A 23476-nucleotide genomic window follows, 5' to 3' on the forward strand; every position below is an offset into this window, starting at 1 on the left:
TGCCTGCTGAGAGTCTGAGACTTTTTGTAAAAACAGATACAGAGAGGTGGCTAGCAACATCCTGGCATCGCATGGGATTCTCTTTATGTAATAGGAAGGACTGAAAGAGCATGAAATGGGCAGTAATTTTCTCACCTTGTAACTTGATGTTATTTAGTTTGCTCCTCACATAAAGCCTTTTATACAACACTACCGCAGGAGCGGGTCCCAGCCCCAAGGTTTGGAAAGGACTATCTTAGAAGCAAGAGATGAGAATCAAAAATGGTCTGACCATTTTGGAAAATTCTGTGTCAGTAGTTAGTAAAGCTGAATGTATGACTCAAATAATTTCAGTCCTAGGCATACGCCCAAAAGATGTGTGAACATCAGTTTATCAAAACACATAGGCTAGAATGTTCCTACCAACATTATTAAACGGCACGGAGATGAAGCTACACAAGTGTCCATGAAGCGCAGAATGGATAAGTAGACAGTGACATTATCAACACTGGACAGCAAACATAGTAGTGAGTGAGAGAAGCCAGATGTAAAAAAAATTGACAAGCTGTGGTTCCCTTTACATGAAGTTCAAAAACAGGAAAAAACTAAGGTATAGAGTTTGAAGTCAGAATGGTGGTACCTTGAGAAAAAGAGAATTGGGGGAGGGCAATGGGAGGACCAGAATGAGGTGTGACTAATATATTCTCTGTTGACCCAGCTTAAAGTTAATAGTTGTATTTACTTTGTAAGCATTCATGGAGCTGTACACTTGGGTACTTTTAATGGGCACTTTTAAATGTCATATTCCGGGGCGCCTGGGTGGCTCAGTTGGTTAAGCCTCTGACTTCGGCTCAGGTCAGATCTCACGTTCATGGGTTCGAGCCCTGTGTCAGGCTCTGTGCTGACAGCTAGCTCAGAGCCTGGAGCCTGCTTCCAGTTCTGTGTCTCCTTCTCTCTCTGCCCCTCCCCCTCTATGCTTTGTCTCTCTCTGTATCGAAAATAAATAAAACATTTAAGAAAACATAAATGTCATACTCCAATTTAAATATATATATATAAAAGAAGCAAGGGGCTACAAATTTCTCAACCATTTCCCCTTATTTTAAAAAAATGTGTACTTATCTATTTTGAGAGAGACAGAGATAGAGTGAGCAGGGGAGGGGCAGAGAGAGAGAGGGAGAGAGAGAATCTCAAGCAAGCTCCATGCTGCCAACACAGCCCAATGTGGGGTTCGAACCCATGAACCATGAGATATGACCTGAGCCAAAACCAAGAGTTGGATGCTTAACTGACTGATACAGGTGCCCCCAAGTATTTCCCCTTGGTACCTGCCTTCTCTTTCATCGGTGCTCATAATGTGTTTATGAACAGATGGTTGAAAAGGAAAGGAAAGGGACCGAACTGTTGGAGCTCAAAGTCATACTGTAGTCTGTAACGGGATCTTATTCATCCACACAAAGGAATGAAGGATTGATACCTACTGTAATATGGATGAGCTCAAAAAAGCGTTACGCTGAGTAAAAGAGGCCAGATCCAAAAGGCCAGATGTAGGATTCCTTTCATATGAAATATGTAAAACAAGTAAACCCATAGAAACTGAAAGCAAATTGGCAATTGCCAAGTGCTGGGAGGAGACAAAGGGAGAACAGGATTTTCTTTTGGGGTGATGAAATGTTTTGGAACTACATAGACGTGATTGCACAATGTAGTGAATGTTTTTAGTATCACTGGATTGTATACTTTAAATTGGTTAATTCTAGGGGCGCCTGGGTGACTCAGTCGGTTAGGCTTCCAATTTCAGCTCAGGTCACGATCTCACGGTTCGTGGGTTTGAGCCCCACGTCAGGCTCTGTGCTTATAGCTAGCTCAGAGCCTGGAGCCTGTCTTCAGATTCTGTCTGTCCCTCTCTCTCTGTCCCTCCTTTGCTTGCACTGTCTCTCTCTCTCTCTCTCTCTCTCTCTCTCTCTCTCTCTCTCTCTCTCTCTCTCTCAAAGAATAAATAAAACATTAAAAAAATAAAATGGTTAATTCTATATCATGTGAATTTTACCTCAATTTATTTAAGTTTATTTATTTAGTGAGAGCATGAGCATGGAAGTCGGAGGGCGAGGTGCGGCGAGAGAGAGAGAGAGAGAGAGAGAGAGAGAGAAAGAGAGAGAGAGAGAGAGAGAGAGAGAATGAATCCCAAGCAGGCTCTCCACTGTCAGCACAGAGCCGACCTGGGGCTCTAACTCACAAACCGGTGAGACCATGACCTGAGCCGAGGTCAGACTGAAGCTTTACAGACAGAGCCACCCAGGCACCCCTACCTCAATCTAGAAAAAGAAGAAGATGAAATAGGAACTAACAACAAATACAGAAATGACGCTATGGCCTAGCCCCATGATTTTGTAGATACTGTAAAAACAGGCCCCGTAGCTCAGAGGTTAGAGCACTGGTCTTGTAGGCATGAAAACAGACTTTTAGAGATGGAGAGACCCTCCCAAAGTCCGCAGCTGCTTGGAAGCAGAGGTGGGACCAGAACCCAGAACATCCTCACACCTGACCAGCCAGTATGCGAGCTGGCAAAGGTGAGGGGGGTGAGGAGGTAAAGACAAAGCAAGCGGTGGCATTCTCTTCCCATGTTCCTTAGAACCGGGGTTCTGTGATGTCCACCTCTCCTTTTCTCCAGCCTCTGGAAGGACATGTCTCTCTCCTATTTTATGCACATAGAGTTTAGTTTCCACACTTGGGCAGTTTGGTTCATAACTAAACTTCACTGCGATGCAAACAAAACAACAGAGCAGAGTGGAGTTCCCCCATGATTAGGCTTATTCATCTTGGTTTCAGTTTTAAAATGTAGAAGCTTTAGTTAGGACTATCTCTTTGGGTGGGGCCTGTTGGGGCTTAAAGATAACATTACCTCCGGTCCCTTTCACTGGTCCTCCTCCAGATGCCATTCATCTGAGTGTGGTTCCAGCATTCTCCCTGCCCCCAGGCCATTTTAGCCTTTGGGAATACTGCATTTCCTTTCCTACTTAGGTCCCAGGTAGACCTACTATGTTTGATGACTTTGCATCAATTAGCAATTAGCCTGGTGGCTCAGTCAGTTAAGCGTCTGGCTTCAGCTCTGGTCATGATCTCACGGTTTGTGGGTTTGGGCCCCATGTGGGCTCGGTGCTGTCAGCTCAGAGCCTAGAGCCTGCTTGGGATTCTGTGTCTCCCTTTCTCTCTGCCTCTTCCCAGCTCATAGTCTGTGTCTCTCTCTCAAAAATAAATAAACATTAAAAAAAAAAAGAAACCAAAATCCAAGATCCATCATTTTAAGGGGCATGAAAGAGGAATACTGGTTCAGAGTGTACACCTAGGGTTCAAACCCAACTCTGCCATTTAGTGTTAACTCTCCTGTACAAGTTACCTAACACTGACTGTTCTTCCATCTGTAAAATGGGAGTGATATTAATACCTTCCCCAACGATTATTGTGAGAAATAAGCGAGTTAAATTTTAAAGCACTTAACACACTCAACAGGTACATAGTGAGTATTAGAAGTGTTTGTTATTTTAAATGAAAGAATCCAGGCAAAGTGCTATGAGAGTTTAGAGAAAGAAAGCTCAAGAAGGGTCTCACAGAGGAAAAAAGTGTTATTAGAATAGATAGATTCTGTCCTTGAGGGAGGAATGGGAGAAGGATAGCAGATAGGGGTTCCTGGGTGGCTCAGTCACTAAGCATCTGGCTTCGGCTTAGGTCACAATCTCACAGTTTGTGAGTTCAAGTCCCCCGTCAGGTGAGCTCAGGTCCTGCTTTGGATGAGCCCTGCTTCTCTCTCATTCTCTCTCTCTCTCCCTCTTTCTCTCTCCTTCTCCCTCCCTCTCTCTCTCTCTATATATATATCTATATATAGAAATACCTACATCTATCTATCTGCTCCTCATGGGATTGGGATTAGGGTTTGCCCACTTGTGCCCTCAATCTCAAAAAAAAAAATGGTGACCTTTGTCCCTTTGGTTTTTTTTAAATTTTTAATGTTTTTTAAAATTTATTTTTGAAAGACAGAAAGAGTGCAAGCAGGGGAGGGTCAGAGAGAGAGGGAGACACAGAATCTGAAGCAGGCTCCAGGCTCTGAGCTAGCTGTCAGCACAGAGCCCGATGTGGGGCTCGAACCCATGAACCGTGAGATCATGACCTGAGCCACAGCCAGACATTTAACCAACTGAGCCACCCAGGCACCCCTGTCCTTTTGGTTTTTTATCAGTGTCTACCAACATTTACTGAGAACTTACAGCGCCAAGATCTGGCTGAACACAGTGGTTTCTATGATCTTCACACAACCCTATAAGATTGGTACTGTTTTTAATTCACCATCCTCATTTCATTAGGTGGGGATACTGAGGCTTAGGGAGGTTTAGTAATTTGCCCAACTTCTCACGAGTGGAAAGAGAAGGAGCCAGGATTTAAACTCCAAGAGCTGACTGCAGAAACCCTTTTTAACACAATGCTGTCCTCCGCAGTATTTGTTGAAACATAAAATGCTTAATGAGGCTTACTAGGAAATGCTTGTAAAAAGGTGGTCTGAATCAGATCCTGGGGGAGTATTGGCCATCTGTCCTTCAGTGAAATGTCCCCAAATACTCTGCTGCTGAGACTGATGGGCTCTCCTTTATGTGTTCTGTACTCTCTGTTTTTCTGTCTGAGCAATTCTAGTTGGTTCTACCCTTGAAGTTGATGTTCACAGTGTGGAGAATTGCCTGGTGTTATCCACTCTATTCTCTGCCTTGCCTTGCCTTGCCTTGCTTCTTTCCTTTCCTTTCTCTCAGCCTTTTTTCCCCTTTTCTAGGCTCTTCTGCTCCTGTCTTCCTGCAGAGCTTGTGAGAGAAAGGCACCCACTTAGATGTGACAATCAAAAATGTCTTCAGACATTGCCAGATATCCCCCCGGGGGACAAAATCATCTCCATTTGAAAACCCACCGCTCCAATGGTTAATGACACAGGCTCTGGAGTCACCAGAACTTGGGATCAAGTTCTTCTGTCATTTGTCTTAGAGGGTGGGTTTGTGTGTTGGGCATCAAGCATCCCTTGTGACTAGATCAGTTGCTTAACCTTTCTATACCTCAGTTTCTGCATCTGTAAAATGAGAATAACCACCACATTGGCCTTAAATCATTAACTGTGCAGAGAGAGAGACAATGCATACAGAATGTTGAGGGGAGTACTTGGCATGGAGTTGGGTTGAATAGACGTCAGTTATCATTTTGCCCACGAGCGGACATGCTGCATTTCCAAACAGCGGGCACGGACTTTGAACATATTTTATTTTTCTCAAAGTCATGAAGTTCCTCTCCCTTCTTTCATTCAGGAATGAAGAATGAGGCTTTCGCATAAGCTCTGATCTCCCAGTGTCTCAAAAAAACCTAGATTTTTTTTCTTTTAACTCTAACTCTAAGGAATAAGGCCCCCCATCTACCTGAGAAGAGTCTTAGCTCTGATTAGAAAGAAATCTTGACCATATCTAGGATTGACGCAGATTTCTATTTTACTTGTTGGGTATCCAATAGCTTGGTAGAATTTTGAAAGTACTCTTTGTCAGATGGAAGGCATTAATTTCTACTGTGTTAACTGTGTCTTCATTTGTGTGTGTGTATCTACATTTGTTATGTTTTTAATATATGGTTTAATTTTCATCTTTGGAAAGTATTGCCTTAGGTGGCTTTTTGCCTTTTTCCTCAGTGTAAATCAGGCTAGGACATTTTGTAATTTTTATCTCCAAAAATCTCAGTCATTCCAACGTCATTCTTCACACTGGCATTTTAAGCACGCTCCACAAAGCATTATTGTTTCCTCACACCAACCAGAGGCCCAACACAGCAGCCCGATTTTCAAGTCCTTTGGCCATAGGAGAGGAAGTCTTACTGCTTATCACTTCTTTTCCAAACAGGAAGCTGAGGCAGCTGCCTGTGGTTGAGGAGATTTCCTCAGGTTACACAGGGATTCATTGGCTCGGGGACCTTTAGAACCAAGAACCCTCCAGCGGACATGCAGGTCTCCTGGTCTGCTGATCTGTCTAAAGCCTGATTTCTCTTATCCTAAAATGAAATGAAATGCCCTAGAATCTCAGGCCCAGAGGCCCAGAATTTAATGCAAGAGCCTTCCAATGGTCCGTTCCGAACTGCGAGGTGAGTGGCCTTCAGCCCGCCCCAGGCTGCAGCCAGAGACCTCCCTGCGACAGTGAGAGCCTTCATTCCACGAAAACGTAACCATGACTAGTGTCTAATCACCGTATGGGCACTGTCCCGCCAAGCCTTCCCTGCCCCGCCAAGCCTTCCCTGCCCACCCCTCCCATCCGTCTTCCACGTGCCTAGAAAGCACTGTGCACGTGCCTTTCTCGTTCTCCTCGCTTCAGTCGCATCACCGTGTCATTTTCTGTTGCCTTGGGTGGGTCTTAACCATACTGTGAACTTCTTGGGGATAGAGTGCCTGGCTCATAGCAACCGCTCAAAAAAAAGTCTGTCTTGCTGAGAATGTAAACTGGTATCACTGCTCTGGAAAACAGTGTGGAGGTTCCTCAAAAAATTAACAGTAGAACTCCCCTATGACCCAGCAATAGCATGGCTAGGAATTTACCCAAGGGGTAGAAAAGTGCTGACGCATAGGGACACATGTACCCCAATGTTCATAGCAGCACTGTCAGCAATAGGCAAATCATGGAAAGAGCCTAAATGTCCATCAACTGAAGAATGGATCAAGAAGATGTGGTTTATCTATACAATGGAATACTACATGGCAATGAGAAAGAATGAAATCCAGCCATTTGTAGCAATGTGGATGGAACTCGAGGGTGTCATGCTAAGTGAAATAAGTCAGGCAGAGAAGGACAGATACCATATGCTTTCACGCATAAATGGAACAGGAGAAACTTAGCAGAGGACTATGGGGGAGGGGAAGGGGGAAAATAGTTGGGGAGAGGAAGGGAGGCAAACCTCCCTCTTAAACACTGAGAACAAACTGAGGGCTGATGGGGGAGGGGGAGAGGAGAAGGGGGTGATGGGCATCGGGGAGGGCACTTGTCGGGAAGAGCACTGGGTGTTACATGGAAACCATCTTGACAATAAACTATAAAAGAAAAAAAAAAGTTTGTCAAATGAATGAATAAGCAGTGGCCGACTTGGTGGCCCAAATGTTCTTTCCACACTTGTTTTGGAAAAAACATCTTTTTTCTTCAGCTTTTTCTCACTGTCACAACAAGGACACAAATTGTTCTCCTTAAAGGAAAAAGACAAACTGACCTTGTGCACATTACCAAAAGAGTAGAAAATAACTAAATTCCTCCCTTCTGAGTTTGGGAGAATTTTTGGACGTCTTTGAGGGAAAGGCAAGTGAAAAGATATATGCTATTTTTGATGATGATTAGGAAAATACCCCCCTGGAACCACAAGTCACATTCTGGGAGCTGGGGCTACAGTTAGAGACGGCCAGCATTACTCTGGGTTTTGCTTAGTTCTTCCTCTATGGCAAAAGCCATTCTTTTTTTCCCTCCTTTTTTCATCGACAAGGAGCCCCACATTCAACTCTCTCTTGGGTTCAGGGGAGATGAAGCCTCAAAGCAGAGACATAGCTCCTAGCAAAGGCTTCTTCTTTGAGTCTTAGCCCCCCGCAGCCCCCTGCAGCATGCTGTTCCAGATTGGCCTCTGTGTGGCAGGTGGCAGAGTGATAGAGGGAGCCTGTTGTCCTCAGTTTAAACCCCCTTGGGTTATTTCACCTTTCAGAGTCTGCGGGTCTCCATCTAAGAACACCCACCTCCCAGGAAGCTGCAGGAAGGGGGTGCCTGAAACCAGTAGGCCTGTGGTTAGTTCCTGTTTGCTGGCCCTGTGCCGGTGCCTCCGCTGCCCAGCCCCTGGCACACCTTTGCTTTCTTCTGAAACCTCTCCCCTCCTGTCTTTGTTTCTTCTCCTTAACCTATCCCTCCCCCCAACTTTGGAAAAAAAGATTTTATCTTCTAGAGAAGTTTTAGGTTCACAGCAACACAGAGTGAACTTTCAGAGAGTACTCGTCGACTCCCTGAGCGCACCCCGCACAGCCTCCCGCCACCGATAGCCCACACCAGGGTGGTGCGTTTGTTGCGGGACATGAAGCTGCGTGGACAGGTCATCACCAAAGTCTGTAGTTTACGCTGAGGTGCGTTCTTGGTGTCATACCTCCCATGGGTCTGGACAAATATGTAAGGATACATTTCCATTAACGTGGAATAATTTTACTTCCCCAAACATCCTCTGTGCTCCCTCAGTTCTTCCTTCCTTCCCGCCTAACCCCTGGCCACTCATTCCACCCCCCGCTTTTTAAATGTTTATTTATTTTTTAGAGAGAGAGAAAAAGGGAATCTGAAGCAGGCTCCAGAGCCTGACACGGGACTTGAACTCACTGAGCCGTGAGATCATGACCTGAACTACAGTTGGATGCTTAACCGACTGAGCCACCAAGGGGCCCCTCCCCTTTTTATCCTTTAGTTATTAATTTAAAAATTTATTTATTTATTTTGAGAGAGAGAGAGAGAGGGAGTACACAAGCAAGAAAGGGGTGGAGAGAGAGAGAATTCCAAGCAGGCTCTACACTGTCAGCGTGTGGAGCCCTCCATGGGGTTCAAACTCATGAACCATGAGATCATGACCTGGGCTGAAACCAAGAGATAGACACTTAACCAACTGAGTCACCCAGGCACCCTGATTTATTTATTTATTTTTTTTTTAAGTTTATTTATTTTGAGAGAGAGAGAGTGCACAAGTGATCAGGGAAGGGGCAGAGAGAGAGAGAGAGGGAGAGAGAATCCCAAGCAGGCTCTGCGCTGTCAGTCAGAGCCCGATATGGGGCTCGAACTCACAAATTGTGAGATCATGACCTAAGCTGAAACCAAGAATCAGACGCTTAACTGACTGAGCCACCCAGGCGCCCCACACCCACCCCCTTTGCGGAGCTGCACCTCCAGTCCTGCCTGCCAACATCTCCCCTTGGATGTTCCTTACACCCCGAATACTTAACAAATACAGAACCAAACTCCTGTTTTCTCTCCTCAAATCTATTCCTTGCTGCCTTCCTCACCCCCAACCAGCACTCAAATTGTACACCGATTTCTCTCTACCTCCATGGCCACCTTCTCAGTCCAAGCCACCATCCTTTCTCCCTGGAATTCTCTCCTAGCGTCTCAAGGTCTCCTGGGGCTCAGCGAGGCTCAGTCACATCCATCATCTATCTGTGCTCTATTTCAAAAGTGAAAGAAAACACAACCCAGAGTCCAGGCCACTCCATTGTGTGTCCCTGGAGTCCCTCAGACCCTGTCACTTCTCTGGGCTCCAGAGGTTTCCAACTACCAACACTAGTATCTCCGTGCTGAAGGCTTTCTTCAGAACTGGGGAAGGGCTTGCGCCCATCCCCCCAGGAAGGCAGAAATGAGAGAGACTTAGCCCCCCTTCCTGGCAGCCCGCCTGCCGTGGCCGGGTGAACGGAGTCGCTGTAGAAGCACCCCAGCTCCCCTGCCTCTGGGGTGGGTGAGCTGAGCTTGTGTCCCCGAGCGTCCGCACGGATTAAGTTCTAGTCACCACGGAAGTGACTTAACACACCTTCCCCGGGTGGTTCCCTCACCTGCCTTTCCAGCCCCTCCCACAGAAGCCACTTACATTGGAATCCTCGACTCTGGGTCTAGGGAACCCAAACTAGGACGCAGCACTATAAAAATCACAACACAAAATGCCCTCCCCAGACTGGTGATGGGATTTAGGCAGAAATAGTTATTCTGGATCCGCTCTGGGCCAGGAGTGCTGCTCACGGGAACCAGGTTGAAAGCAGAGGATGCATGCCACCCTTCTTAGCCCCATCGGCTTCTCTCTGTAACGCTAAGTGGAACGTGGTTTGGAGACGCTACAGCCGGCTAGGCCTGAGGACTGACTTTCTCATCTCCCTCTCCCCTTCCCTGAGGTCTCCTAACCCATCTCTCTGCCTTCCCATTTATTCTTCATTCAGCGGCAACAGTGGCTCTTCAAACACCAAGCAGGTTATTTAATCTCCTACTTAGAAATCCCCGATGGCTCCCCGGTGCGTTGGAGTAAAACCCCAATTCGTACAAGGCCCTACGCAGTCTGAGCCTCTGCCTCCTTTCAGAACACACACTAGGCTCCTCCTACCCTAGTTCCTGCTTCAGCCATATTGGTCTATTCCTGCTTTGCCAACAGCCACCCCGCACCCCATTCTGTCCAGCGCAGGATGGGCTGTTTGGTGGGAATGCTCTCCGCTCACATCTGGCGAGCTCCTTCTCCTTATTTAGGTCACAGCTTAGCTGTCATCCTCACCAAGAGGACTTCCTTAAAGACTGTGTGTGTTGGGGAGCCTGGGTGGCTCAGTCAGGTGAGTGTCTGAATTCAGCTCAGATCATGATTTTACAGTGGATGAGTTTGAGCCCTGCATGGGGCTCTGTGCTGACAGCTTGGAGCCTGGAGCCTGCTTCTGAATCTGTGTCTCCTTCTCTCTCTGCCCCTCCTCTGCTCACACTCTGTCTCTCAAAAATAAACATTAAAAAAAATTTTTTTTTTTTTACAAAAGACTGCGTGTTATTCTCTCTTGGCCCTTGTTTGTATCCTTTGTTGAGAAACTTACATTTACAAATACTTTATGTGTTTGTTTGCTGGGTATTTGTTCAGCATTCCCCTGGAACAGAAGCCCGATAAGGGCAAGGACCACTCCTATCTCGTTCATTACTCTGTCCTGAGCACCTAGCACAGTGCCTGGCACATGGCAGGCTCCTAGCCCCTTTAGATGAGTCTGGTTGAAGACCTGGCTAAAAACTCACATACACAGGCCCTTCTGACCTCTTCAGCTGACACCTATTTCTCCTAAATGCCTTGGGCAGCTATCATCAACATAATTCTTTTGGCGATAAATCCTGTGTGTTTGATCACAAACCTCCTCCCATTGCCTTGAGCCATTTTTTGAATCATGTTTTGTGTCTTAATCATTTTTTATGGCTATCTTAGTTTGCAGATTGAATGACCTTTCACTTCACTTTTTTGAAGCCCCTAATCGCTTGAATGTATTTCGTAAGAACAAGGACGTTCTCTTTCATAATAACCATGTTACAATGATCAAAATCAAGGATATTAACAACACACTACTGCCTGATCCCCAGACCATAGTCAGTTTCATCAATTGTCCTAAAAATGTCCTTTACAGCTAGCCACACAATCTTCCCCGCCCCTCCATGATCCAATCCCAAATCACACCTTGCATTTGGTTTTCTGATCTTTTAAGTTTCCTTTAATCTGGCACAGCTCCTCACTCTTTCCTTATCTTCCTTGACCATCACAGTGTTGAGTGGCTCTTTGGTAGAACATCCCTCAGTTTGCTTGTCTGGTATTTCCTCACAAGATTGGGTTGACCCTCATTGACAGGAATACCACTGAGGTGCTGTTGCTCCAGAGTTTACTTAACCAATCTGCTATTGGTGGAAGTTTGTGCTGTTTCAAATTTCTCTCTTTATTATGCTCTTTATCCATCCTTGTAGGCAATCTTTGCACACATTCTTTTTTTAAAACGTTTTATTTATTTTATTTCATTTTATTTTATTTTTGAGAGAGAGAGTGTGTGTGTGAGTGAGGGAGGGGCAGAAGAGGGAGACACAGAATCCGAAGCAGGCTCCAGCCTCTAAGCTGTCTGCACAGAGCTCCACATGGGTCTCGAACCCACGAACCATGAGATCATGACCTGAGCCGAAATTGGACGCTTAACCAACTGAGCCACCCAGGCGCCCTTTACACATTCTTATCTGTATCTTTAGGGTATATTTCCACCCATGAAACTACTATGACTAAGTGTTCTGTGTGTATTTATGATTTTTGGTATGTTTTGCCAAATTGCCTTCCAGAAAGGCTGTGCTAGTTTACACTCCCTCCACAATCAGTAAATGTGCTGGCTTTTAGGTTTTGCCAACACTGGATCCAAACAGTCTAAAACCTTCCTCTTTCAGCAACCTCTGCTTCTCACATCGATGTGTCTCCCACTCTGGTTTCTTGAATGTGTGACTGGTTGGTACCAAGAACCTAAAAGCTGTGTAGACACAGGACTTGCATGCCTCACTCATCTCTGTGATCTCCCACGGCACCTAACGAGGCGTTCTGCCTAATCATCACTCAGTGAATGTCAAAGGAAGGCAATAACAAATGATCGAATGATGACAGCATATGTGTTCATTAGATTCTGCTCTGACAGGCTGGGCAAAAATGGCATCAACGTTGGCACCCCAAATTCCCACCACCAGAGTCCTATTAACCTAGATTAGCAAGGGGTCCAGCCTTTTACCGGTTTCCATTCCTGGGCCTCTCCAGAGCCCTAAAGAATCTTTCATTTTGTCCATATTGATCCTAGGCATGTTCTTCACCTCAGGCAACTGCCCCAGGGCAGACGACTGCACTGGGCTTCTCAGCTCCCTTTTTGCACTTGTTCCAGAAGTTTCTTTGGGCTGCTGCCAGTCTTCTTTCACATAGCTCTGGATCTCAGTGTGGTCACATGGCTTTCTCTCAATTCCCTAGTGCCAGCTAAGACAAGTGATTGTTTTAAAATGAAGGTGTGGGGGGGGGGCGGGGCAGGGAGGCAGGCCTGGGTGGCTCAGTCGGTTGAGCATCTGGCTTTGGCTCAGGTCATGATCTCTTGGTTTGTGGGTTTGACCTCCGCATCGGGCTCTGTGCTGACAGCTCAGAGCCTGGAGCCTGCTTCGGATTCTGTATCCCTCTCTCTGTGACCTTCCCCTTCTCACGCTCTCTCTCTCTCTAAAATAAACAAAACATTAGAAAAAAATTTTTTAATGAAGGTGTGGGGATAACAGGTGGGAATTACAATGCAGACAAAGGCAAAGATAAAGCAGGACTGTAAAACCTCCTGTTCATAATCCTATCATCTTCCTAGCTCCATAGGGACACATTAGGGACCGTTTTCCTCCTTGGTAATATCCCTCCTTCCCTCCCATAGCAGGGATCTGCTCCTATATGGAGCATCATAGAGCTTGCGTCTCTTCCCTCATCTCTGCCCTCCTGCGCCCCTCTCCCCACTCTGGGCTTCCCCAGAAAGAGAATGATCCCCAGCGACGAGCCGCCCCTCTGTGAGGATATCCCTTTAGAGTATGACACAGCACAGTCAAATCCTCACTCTTCCAGACTTCTCCATTCCAGAGTAGGAAGCTGGCTTCAGTTCAAACAACTAAAAGCCCCTCAAAGTGTTCTCGCCAAATAAAAGAGCCTTCTTCCCTCTCAAATGAATTTGTTCCTCCATCCTTTCCACAACAACAACACAACGAAAGTATTTACTGTTTGCTCAAAGAGTTTGTGACTCCTTTTCATCATGGCATTTCAAAAAAGCTGGCGCCAGGTCATAAAGCATGTCGCCCATACGGCACACCTTTCCGGGTTCAAAGCCTTATTATGCGCTCTACTCTCAGCTCTGTTAAGGCTGCTTGGGTGAGGGGTCCCCAGTCAGGTGCACGGAGAACCTGCTTTTCATTTTCCCGAGGGTTTGAGATGCTGGGGCCAGAGGGTGACAGGCTCAGCAGAGGTGGGACAGGAGACGCTGTTCAGTTTTGTCCTGTCTTTGGTTCCCCCTCAAGTGGGACAGCTGACATATCTCAGAGAGAAGTGGGGGTTTTGAGGGTCGTGGGAGGGGGAGGGGAGCTTACGGAGCAATGACCCCCACGTCAGTCAGTGGGGCAGTTTCCTAATGGGGGGGCTTAATGCGGCTTTTTCCTTCAGAGGAGTCCCAGCCCGTGCCGTGCAAAGCCATCTGTTTGCCTGCTGTCCTCTCTTCGACCCCCGAGTGGGTCAACTTGCTGACCTAAGTCTTCTATGTGTTATTTCTTTCTCCTCTCCTCTGCCTCTCCCTTCTGTTCATCTCTTCCCCCCGACTCCTGCAAGACTGCTGGGGCTCAGTAGAAATGCTGCAATTTTTGTATCATTCAAGAAAACCAGGCAGTAGAATGGAGCATTGCTGCATACAGAATCAGGGACTGGTCTTGGAGTCCCAACCCTGCAACTTTCTGGTTAGGGGTCTTTTATTACTCTGGGCTGTAATTTCCTTATACTTAAAATGGGACTAATATTATCTACCTACTTTCCAGGTAGTTTGTACCGTGTTATTCAGCACATTAATATCGTTCATCACCTGCTTTGCTCCAAGTATTCACCTATCCTTGGAATTAACATTTAAACATTTTTTCATGTTTATTTATATTTGCAAGAGAGGCAGAGAGACAGAGAGAGACAGATCATGAGAAGCAGAGAGGCAGAGAGAGAGAGAGAGGGAGACACAGAATTGGAAGCAGGCTCCAGCTCCGAGCTGTCAGCACAGAGCCTGATGCGGGGCTCAAACTCACAAGCTGTGAGATCATGACCTGAGCTGAAGTCAGATACCTAACTGACTGAGCCACTCAGGCATCCCTAAACATTTTTTTTTATTCAGGTAAAATTCACCTTAATGAAATAAAAGTAATCATTTTATTTATTTTTAAAGATTTTTTAATTTTTTAATTACTCTTTACACCCAATGTGGGGCTTGAACTCACAACCCTGAAACCAAGAGTTGCAGGGTCCACTGACCAAGTAAGCCAGGTGCCCCAAAATTATTCTTTTTTCTAAATTTTTTTAATTTTTAAACAATCTTTACACCCATTGCAGGGGTTGAGCTTGCAACCATGAGATCAAGAGTCGTATATGCCACTGACTGAGCTAGGCAGGTGCCCCCAAAATTAATCATTATGTTTTTTAATTTTTAAAAATGTTTGAAAGAGAGCAAGAGTGTACGCACATGCAGGGGGGGGAGGTGCAGAGAGAGAAGGAGAGAGAGAATCCCCAGGCAGGGTCTCCGTTGTCAGTGCAGAGCCTGATGTGGGGCTGGAACCCACCAGCGGTGAGATCATGACCCAAGCTGAAATCAAGAGCTGGTCGCTCAACCAATGAGCCACCGGGCGCCGTCAAAAGTGAACAGTTTGGTGGCATTTAGTACATTCACAGTGTTGGGGAACAACCCTTTTTATTTAGTTCCCAAACGTTTTCATCACCCCAAGATGAAGCCCAGTCCCCATGAGGCAGCTTTCCTATTCCCTCTAGCCTAGCCCCTGACAACCACCAATCTATAGTTCTGTCCCTATGAATTTTCTGGAAATGTCATATGAATGGAATAAGACACTATCTTTTCGCATCTGGCTTCTTTTACTTAGCAAAATGGTTTTGAGGTTTATCCACCTGTATCCATGTACTTCATTACTTTTTATGATTAAATAAAATCATAATTTAATAACTCTATGGATACACCACAATCCGCTTATCCATGCCTCTGCTGGTGGACATTTGAGTTGTTTCCATTTTTTGTCTACTGTGATTGTGCTGCTGTGAACATTTATGTGCAAGTGTGTCTTCTCCCTCTCTGGTATATATGGGAGGATGGGAACTGCTGGACCATGTGTTAATTCTGTTTAATGTTTCAGAAACACAAATTTTTTTTTAGGGAAGAAAAAAATGAATGTTAACAACATCAGGGGTGATGGAATGATGCTATATCTTGGCTGTGCTCGAGGTTATACAAGGATATACCTTTGTCTAAACTCATAGAACGGAACACACACAAAAGTGAATTTCATTTCAAGTTTAAAAGGTAGAAGACAAAATATATTCATTAACTCTTTTTTTAAATGTTTTTTATTTATTTTTGAGACAGAGAGAGACAGTGCTAGCAGTGAAGGGTCAGAGAGAGATGGTGATACAGAATCTGAAGCAGGCTCCAGGCTCTGAGCTGTCAGCACAGAGCCCAACGAGCTGTCAGCACAGAGCCCAACGCAGGACTCGAACCCATGAACCGTGAGATCATGACCTGAGCTGAAGCCGGACACTTAACCGACTGAGCCACCCAGGCGGCCCTCATTAACTATTTTTTTTCAGCCATCTTACTGACCTTTTATTCTTTTTTATTTATTTTATTTTAAATAGTTTATTGTCAAATTGCCTCATTAACTCTTAAAAAAATCATTGTTTCATTTGTTACAGGACAAGATTGGCAATGATAAATATGTTCATCCATGAACAACTAGTTAAATGAGTCATGGTCTAGTCATTCGATGGAATGAATATCCTGCATCCTTAATAAAAACAAGCTTACCTTTCCCCTACTTATTCCCAAAGAGAGGTCGGATTCAGCCTGGAGAGGAGGGGATTCCTTGGAATCCTAGTTGGATCCTGAAGCACTTGAGGGTTGTAGAGCTTGGGATGTAAGTCATGGAAACATTCCCTGACCCAATGATCCCTTTGGGAGCAGAATTCCCTTTGTAGTAGGGAGGAACAGTTTGCGTTGTGTGCCACCTGCCTTAGCCCACTCATGGGCAGATTTTAGGTCACAAAAACGGAACTGGAGGCTTACGGCTGCCATTTGGGGGCTGGCTGCAGCTCTGCAAAGTTCATGCTAGGTGGCATCCTCTCCCCATGGATGGAGGAGACCAGCTACAAGGAATGAGAACTCCACCTGTCAGCTCCCTCTCGAGCTCATGTTTACGGCAGACTAGCCACACCTTTGCTTTTACGGGAGGAGCTCAGGCTGCCCCCAGTCAATTGGGCCAAATTAGACACTATATTCTATTTCACCTCATTGTAAAAAAAAAAAAAAAAAGGCAATCTGTGCAAAGCGTTACAGTTTTTAAATTCCGAGCATTTGACAGATTCCATTTAGCATATAACTGGCTAGCTGGGACTTCAAGGAGGGAGCACCTATGCCCTCCTTTCATTGGGTCAAATATTCACGTATCTGCAATGGCTTATCTTAGGACAGTAGACGCTTCCTATTCATGCCCTGGAGATAATTAGGCCCAGAGTCTTGGGAGTAAGCGAAAGTTTGTTATTGCAGCATTAAGGTCAAAACTGCCGGAGAGCCTCTTTCACGTGTGAGTCATCTGGGTTTAAGGCTCCACATTTTGCATTCATCTCACCTCCTCCTCTTGAAGAAGCGGTCCTACCTTTGCCGTCATGAGTCATGACGGTACCCACAGTTCCACTGTAGGCTTCCGCGCTCCAACAGGCGGACCTGGTTTTGCTCATCCTGATACATGCTACTCAGAAAAAGACCAGAAGTGGTTTTCTTTTTGTTCTTGTTCTTTTTTTTGATGATGCTTTGGATTATTTTCTTATCTGTATTAACAGAAAATCATTGGCTTGTAAGTAGATTACTAGAGAAGAGGCTGTTTTTCCACCTTCCACTCTGAATTAATTTTTATACGGTTGCTGTGCAGTTTCCTTACCAATTTAAGCATTTTCCACGATCTAAATCTGAGTGCTCAGCGCTGAACCAAACAAAACAATGTCCAGCTTTCTGGGCACCGTTTTTGGAGTGAATATCTTGTGTTTCACTCTGTCTGAAAAGTGAATTAAAATCGGTCTGCTTGGTTTCTTTTTTTAAAAAATTGTGTGATCAGTGGAAGTACTGGGCTGATTGCAGGAGACAGCTGAATGTGAGGATGGATATATAGTCAGAGAACCGGAAGTTCCAGGGACGGAGATTGTCCATGACTTTCTGTGATCTTGACCTCTGAAACCCAGAGGCAAGTCTCCTACTTTCTCTTTTTAATCTCTGATCTGGCTGGGATGTGGGGGTTTTGGTAGCTAACTGGAATGGACTCACCGGTACCCCAGAGGCCTGGATGGGGCTGCATCATGCCATATTTGGTCCAAGTCAGCAAATATTGCTATGTGTGTGAGGCCCTCACTAGATCCTATAGAGAAGAGAATTGATGGATGACATAGACACAGTTCAGGCCTTCAAGTAGGGAAGGCAGACACTTACTTAAATAACTCGCTTCCCCACTCACTTATCGGTTGACCTTGGGCAATAGATCTAACTCTCTGAGGCTCAGTTTCCTCTCTACACAATGGAGGCAACAACTTAGTAGCTATTCAGGGCGCAGGTCGAGCTGCTGTGGACATTCCTAACTGAATATGGCACCAAGAAGGAGGCGTTTTGTTCCCACTGAACAAGGCCATAGAAAAGTGCCGGAGTTCCAGGAGCAGAGTCCACGTGCGGCTGGGACCATCATGTGCATCGTGGCGGGAACCTCTTCTCTGAACTTGGGCACAAGAACCCAACAGGTGGGTGTTTAGATGTCTAAAGGTCATCACCATCTGACAACTGCAGGGTGAAGCCTTCCAACACGTTTACAAAGATCATCTGGTTCATCGTGAAACTAAAGGCTGTTAAGGCCCCAGTTTTGCAAAAATGGTTCTTATTCCATTTTGTCTCGGCAGTTTGCCTTCCAGTTTGCTTTCCTTTCCAGGGGAGAGTTCTCCTGGGAAATCACCGCTGCCTTCCCCACAGTGCTTGGCACATGACGGTAACTTCTGAAGAAGGGAAGAGCAAACGGGAGAATGAAAGCACCATCCCCGGCTGTTTCCTGATGATTAGGAAGCTGTGATGCCAGGAAAGCGTTGGAAACCCCAGACCCGGTACGATTCAGAAAGCCAGTTGGATTACTCTGGCCAAAACACTCTGTATTTTAGGACCAAGATAAGTTTGTGACTTTCCTGAATAGTTGATTCCTATTTATGAGAACTCTGACCCGGCATGCAGCTTTATCCATGCAATACAGGTGCTAAAGGAAGAGTGAGACACTCTGGTTCTTTTTTTTTTTTTTCCTTCATGTAACCTCAAGATTTTATTGTCTTCATAATGTAACAAAATATGAAGCTTAGCACTGGATGCCTTGGCTTTCTCTTCTTATCTCCTCCCACTTCAAAGTGCTTGCCTCTCTTAATAGTGCCAGCATTCTCTTAGATCTGCAGTTGGGCTCAAACCATTCAAGCCTCAGCACATTCTTCTTTGTAGTTTTAGCCTTTTCCCGGAAAATCGGCTTAGTGTGCCTACCATAGCCACTCTGCTTCCTGTCATAACGCCGCTTTCCCTGGGCATAAAGAGAACCTTTGCCTTTCTTGTACTGTGCCACTTTGTGGGATTGGTGCTTGCCACCCTTCTTGCAGAAAGTCCAGCAGGTTTTAGGAACTTCACTCACCATGGCTGCGAGAAGGCTATGGGCACGGAAAGCAAGAGAGAATTTGGAAGTCAGTATTTGACATATTCCCATCCCTCTCAGACTCACCCACTTTTCCACTGGGATTTCCATTCTTGTTCTCAGCTAGCAAGATTCTCTACTGATCTGTTGATCTTTGACTGCTCTTTCTCGAATCAAACCCAGTTCTCTAGGAGACTGCAGCTGTTAATGCAGTTAATTGAAAGGAACAAGGCCGTAATGGTGGAATTATAGGGAGCTATAATGGCGGAGTGGAAAACCCCCTTAAGTCTTAGTCACTTAGCCAACTGCCTGCTTTGCTTTCTTACAATACAATTTAAGTTCACTCTGGCAGCAAAACAGGTCAATTGCAGCCAAGTTTTGCTAGCTAGCCTGAGGTAGCCAGAAATTAAGTGCATAGACTCTGAGTCAGACTGCTAGGTTCAAATCCCACGACTTCTACTTCTTAGTTGTGTGACCTTAGGCGATTTATAAAACCTCTCCTAACCTGGTGACTTTATAAAAGCAGGCTAAGTTCTCTACCTCATCTGGATGTTGTGTTCAATGAAATAATCCATGTAAAGCACTTAGCATAAGACCTGGCCCACAGTTGCACCCAGAAAATTTCGCCATTATAATTCCATTCTCCCTTCGGAATGTCCTAATTTCCTCACAGATACTTGAAGTATAACCATTTATTTTGTAGGCAGGATGTATTACCACACAGCAGAGGGAGTAGCTAGGCTTTCACTTACTGAATGACCATGCAGAACCCACTTATTCTCTCTGGGTCTGTTTCACATCTGTAAAATCAGCCAGGACAGGCAGGATTTTCCAGAGTTGCAAACTCAAATGTCTCCAAAGGCCAATTAGATAAAATGAGGCCATCACTGGGGACTTGGGCTGGTTATAAGATAATAGAGTGTTGGAGGGGGTGGTTATGGCTAGCCATAAACCTTTGCTACTCAAAGTGTGGTCCATGGACCAGCAGGATTGACAGAACCTTGGTGTTTGTTAGAAACAGCAGAATCTCAGGACCCACCTCAGACCTAGTGAAACAGGATGTACATTTTAACAAGATCCTTAGGTAATCTGTATGCCCATAAAAGTTTGAGAAGCCTGCTGTGGAGCACAAACTGGCTAAAGGCACTCAACTTTAGTTTTATTTTGTTTTGCTTTAATGTTCAGCCACATGAACTTTGGGTTCCAACAGACCTCAGGCTGTAGGGTGATCTCTAAGATGCTGCCAGGCTCTAAGAGAAATACCCTATCATTAGAAGTCACGGCTCAGGGCATGTGGATAGATAGCCAAGACCAAGCCTGGGTTGCTTAGAACAAATAATTTCTGCAGTAGAAATGCCTAAAAAGTCGTCTGCTCAGCTCCTTGTCTTTTGACAGGCGAACTGTTATTGCCCCCACTCTGCAGGCAAGATATGTAAGGCCCAGGGAGATCCACCGACCCAAATCCTGTCTCCAGGAAGTTGTGGCGGTGGGTGTACGGCATCAGGAACAAGACAATACTGTGTTAAAATCTGCGACCATTCTGGTTTCCAAGGCTTCAAAAGTCTATTAATTCCTGTACATTCTCCAATGTGTAGTAATTGTTCTCTGTTTCTCCCGGCACCTCCCTGCCACTTCCTGGCAGCCCTGGGGACAGGTTTCCTTCTTTTTGGCAGAGAAGGCCCAGAGCCTGGTTTCTGAACGGATATCCGGCCCGCAGGATGCAGAGGAGGCAAAGCCCTCATTGTTCCTTGGGGCCGGCCGCCCCTCCCCCAGTCCGGGGGACACTCCTCGTAGACCAGGGTGACCAAGGGCTTATTTCCCAGGAGTGGGCTGTTCAAAGGAAGCAAGGAAGGGAGGCGGAGAGTAGGTAGATCTGTAGGCTGATGTACTGAGCATACAGCTGAAAGGCGCTCAGAGCCCCAAGATAAATAAGCCTGGAATTTGAAAACATATTTCCAACACAGGCTCCCCGCCGTTACTCATTATTGCTCTCCACAGCCCACTCGGGCGATTCCGTGTGCGTTTTCATAAATCGGAATGTCTGACTGTAATGAGGACCGTGGACTTGCGGGCCCCGCTTGCTGCAAGGCACTTTATTAGCAGAACCGAGCCGCTTCCCACGCTCGGATCCCCCAAGTGCCCACCAGGCGCGCGTAGGCGATGCCGAGCCCTGGGGGGCGCGGTCCGCGTGGACCTGCCGCTGCGCCGCCATTCCGTGGCCACCAGGGGGCGCTCGGGCCGCGCGGCTACCCACGCGGCCACCAGCGCTGGGTCGCCGCCGATTCGCAGACCCCCTTCGCGCCCCTGGAGGAAACAAAGTACACCTTTGTCGGCGTCCCGGCGCGTGTGCGTGTGAGACGGCGCACAGTGGCCGGGCGCAGCGTGCAGAACCCGCCGGGCTGACCTTCCTCCTACCCGAGCACGCCCGGAGGGCTGGCTAGGACCCGCACCGGCTCCTGCCGGGACGCGGCGCTACGCCCGCCGCCGCCGCCGTGGCCTGTGGACTTCGCTTTCCTGGCTCTCGGCAAGGCGGGAAGCGGGCCAGAGAGAGCCCTGCCCCGGGACTATGAGCTCTGGCTCGGCCCGGCCGCCTTCGATTTGCCCGCCAACCTTCGCAACCCCGCGCTCCTAGCCTCCCCAGGCCGCACCCGCCTTGACTCCGGGCGAGAGTCCCGGGGCGGGTCTCGGAGTCCGCGGCCGCGCGCCAGTCTGGCCCCAGCGCGGCGCAGGCGGGGGACTACAAGTCCCAGCAGGCCCGGCCCAGGGAGCGCCGAGACAGGAGGCGCGGCCCGCCTGGCGCCTGCGCAGTGCGGCCGCCCAAGCCTGCTAGTACCACACCCCCGGGAGGGACGGAGGGGAGGCAGAAGCATCCGAGGCATTAAAGCATCCGAGAGAGCCGGAGGGGTGGAGAATGGAGTGACAGAGAAACGCGGAGGGTGGGGGGTGGGGGGGAGAGTGTTGAGGGAGGGGGGAGGGGGGACACAGAGGGAGGAAGAAGCGGCGGCGGCAGCTCCTCGTTGCAGAGGGGGAAACTCCGAGGGATAAGAGCAGGAATAATGCGGTAGGCGAGGCGGGCTGCTCGCTCCCGGCTCCCGGCTCCGGCAGCAGCAGCGGCAGCCCGAGCGGCGGCAGCAGCAGCAGCGGCAGCACCCCCAGCAGTGACAGCCCCGCCGGCAGGCTCCCTCGCTGACCGCCGACTGTCAATGGAGCTGGAAAACATCGTGGCCAACACGGTCTTGCTGAAAGCCAGGGAAGGTAAGAGGCAGGGCGGGTGCGTGCCCGGCGTATTCGCCGCGGGCCAGGGTGCGGGTGTCGGGCGGCGTGTAGGCTGGGGCTGTGCGTGTGCAGGATGCCCGCAGTGAGTTGGTCGCGAGCAGGACACCTCGGAGACCTGCTCTGCAGACGCTTCAGGGTTCCTGCCCTTGGGCTCACAGAATCTGGACTTGGGTAGAGAACGAGAAACGTAGAGGTTGCAGGGATTAGGATGTTAAAATATCCCTTAGTTTCCGGCTCTAACCGTACGGACCGGGCCATCTCGGCAGCTGTTGAAAGGTCAACTGGAAAAGCATTCATTCAGGAAGAGATGGGCAAACATGCAAACAAAATAGCTTTTCGAGTCGGCCCGGGATGGTTCTGTGAGTGTGAATTGGTGTGTGTGTTGGGGCGGAGGGGTGGAATTAGCAGAAGCCAAGTCTTTGCTTGCGCAGGCTGAGTTGATATAGGCTATTGCTGGAAACCATCCGCTGGGAATGTTTCTTAGGGAAATCCCGTCGTGTGGAAGGAAGCCTTTTAAAGGCAAAGTAAGCTGTTAAGGAATTAGCCTGTTCTTAGAATAACGGGAGAATGGCTGTACAAATCACCTACAAAATAATTCGGTATTTCAGAGTTGGATTTTTCCCCCTTTGGTGATGGGAGGGAGAGGTAACTGAATTGCCTGATCTGGGTTCAGTTAAAAAAGAAAGAGAGAAAGGAAGGAAGAAAGGAAAGAAAGAAAGAAAGAAAGAAAGAAAGAAAGAAAGAAAGAAAGAAAGAAAGAGGTGCTGGGTGCTTAGATGCATTTTGGGTGCAAATTATTAGATTTCCTGCATTTATCAGCAGGAAACATCGTCAGAACGAAGTGGGTAAAAGCCTAGGTCAAAGCTATAAACATACACTTTGACTCTTCCTTGAGATGAAAAGAAAAGAAAAGCAAAAGTGGCCCAGAAACTTAGATGCTTCCTAAAATGATTGCGTGTAAACATACATATTTAGGAACACCTGGAATTTATGTAACATCTTTTTTGCCAAGATTTGAGCTCTGGCGTGCAGCCGGTTTACAAAAAGGGGAAGTGGGTTTTCTCTTTCATGGGAGGAGGCTTTATTTGACACCCCTGGTAGAAGGGAGCCTAAGTAAGGTCTTCACTCAGAGGGATACTCAGGGGGCAGCGCCAAAAATGCTTTACCGACTTCATATT

General features: G+C 47.1%; 1 protein-coding gene and 1 pseudogene across 2 annotated transcripts in view; one reads left to right on the forward strand and one right to left on the reverse strand.

Moving 5' to 3' along the window:
- Positions 1–18660: 18660 nt before the first annotated feature.
- Positions 18661–19025, reverse strand: LOC115276448 (annotated as a pseudogene).
- A 2983-nt stretch (positions 19026–22008) lies between these two features.
- Positions 22009–23476, forward strand: part of GRK5 (G protein-coupled receptor kinase 5) — a 204744-nt gene continuing 203276 nt past the window's right edge. For both annotated transcript variants that reach the window (XM_029932677.1, XM_029932676.1), the window contains exon 1: positions 22009–22277. In XM_029932677.1, coding sequence (XP_029788537.1) covers positions 22226–22277 — 52 coding nt within the window. In that variant the 5' untranslated portion in view covers positions 22009–22225. The remainder of the gene's footprint in view (positions 22278–23476) is intronic.

The sequence above is a fragment of the Suricata suricatta genome, chromosome 2 (assembly GCF_006229205.1).
Source record: "Suricata suricatta isolate VVHF042 chromosome 2, meerkat_22Aug2017_6uvM2_HiC, whole genome shotgun sequence".
Taxonomy (NCBI): domain Eukaryota; kingdom Metazoa; phylum Chordata; class Mammalia; order Carnivora; family Herpestidae; genus Suricata; species Suricata suricatta.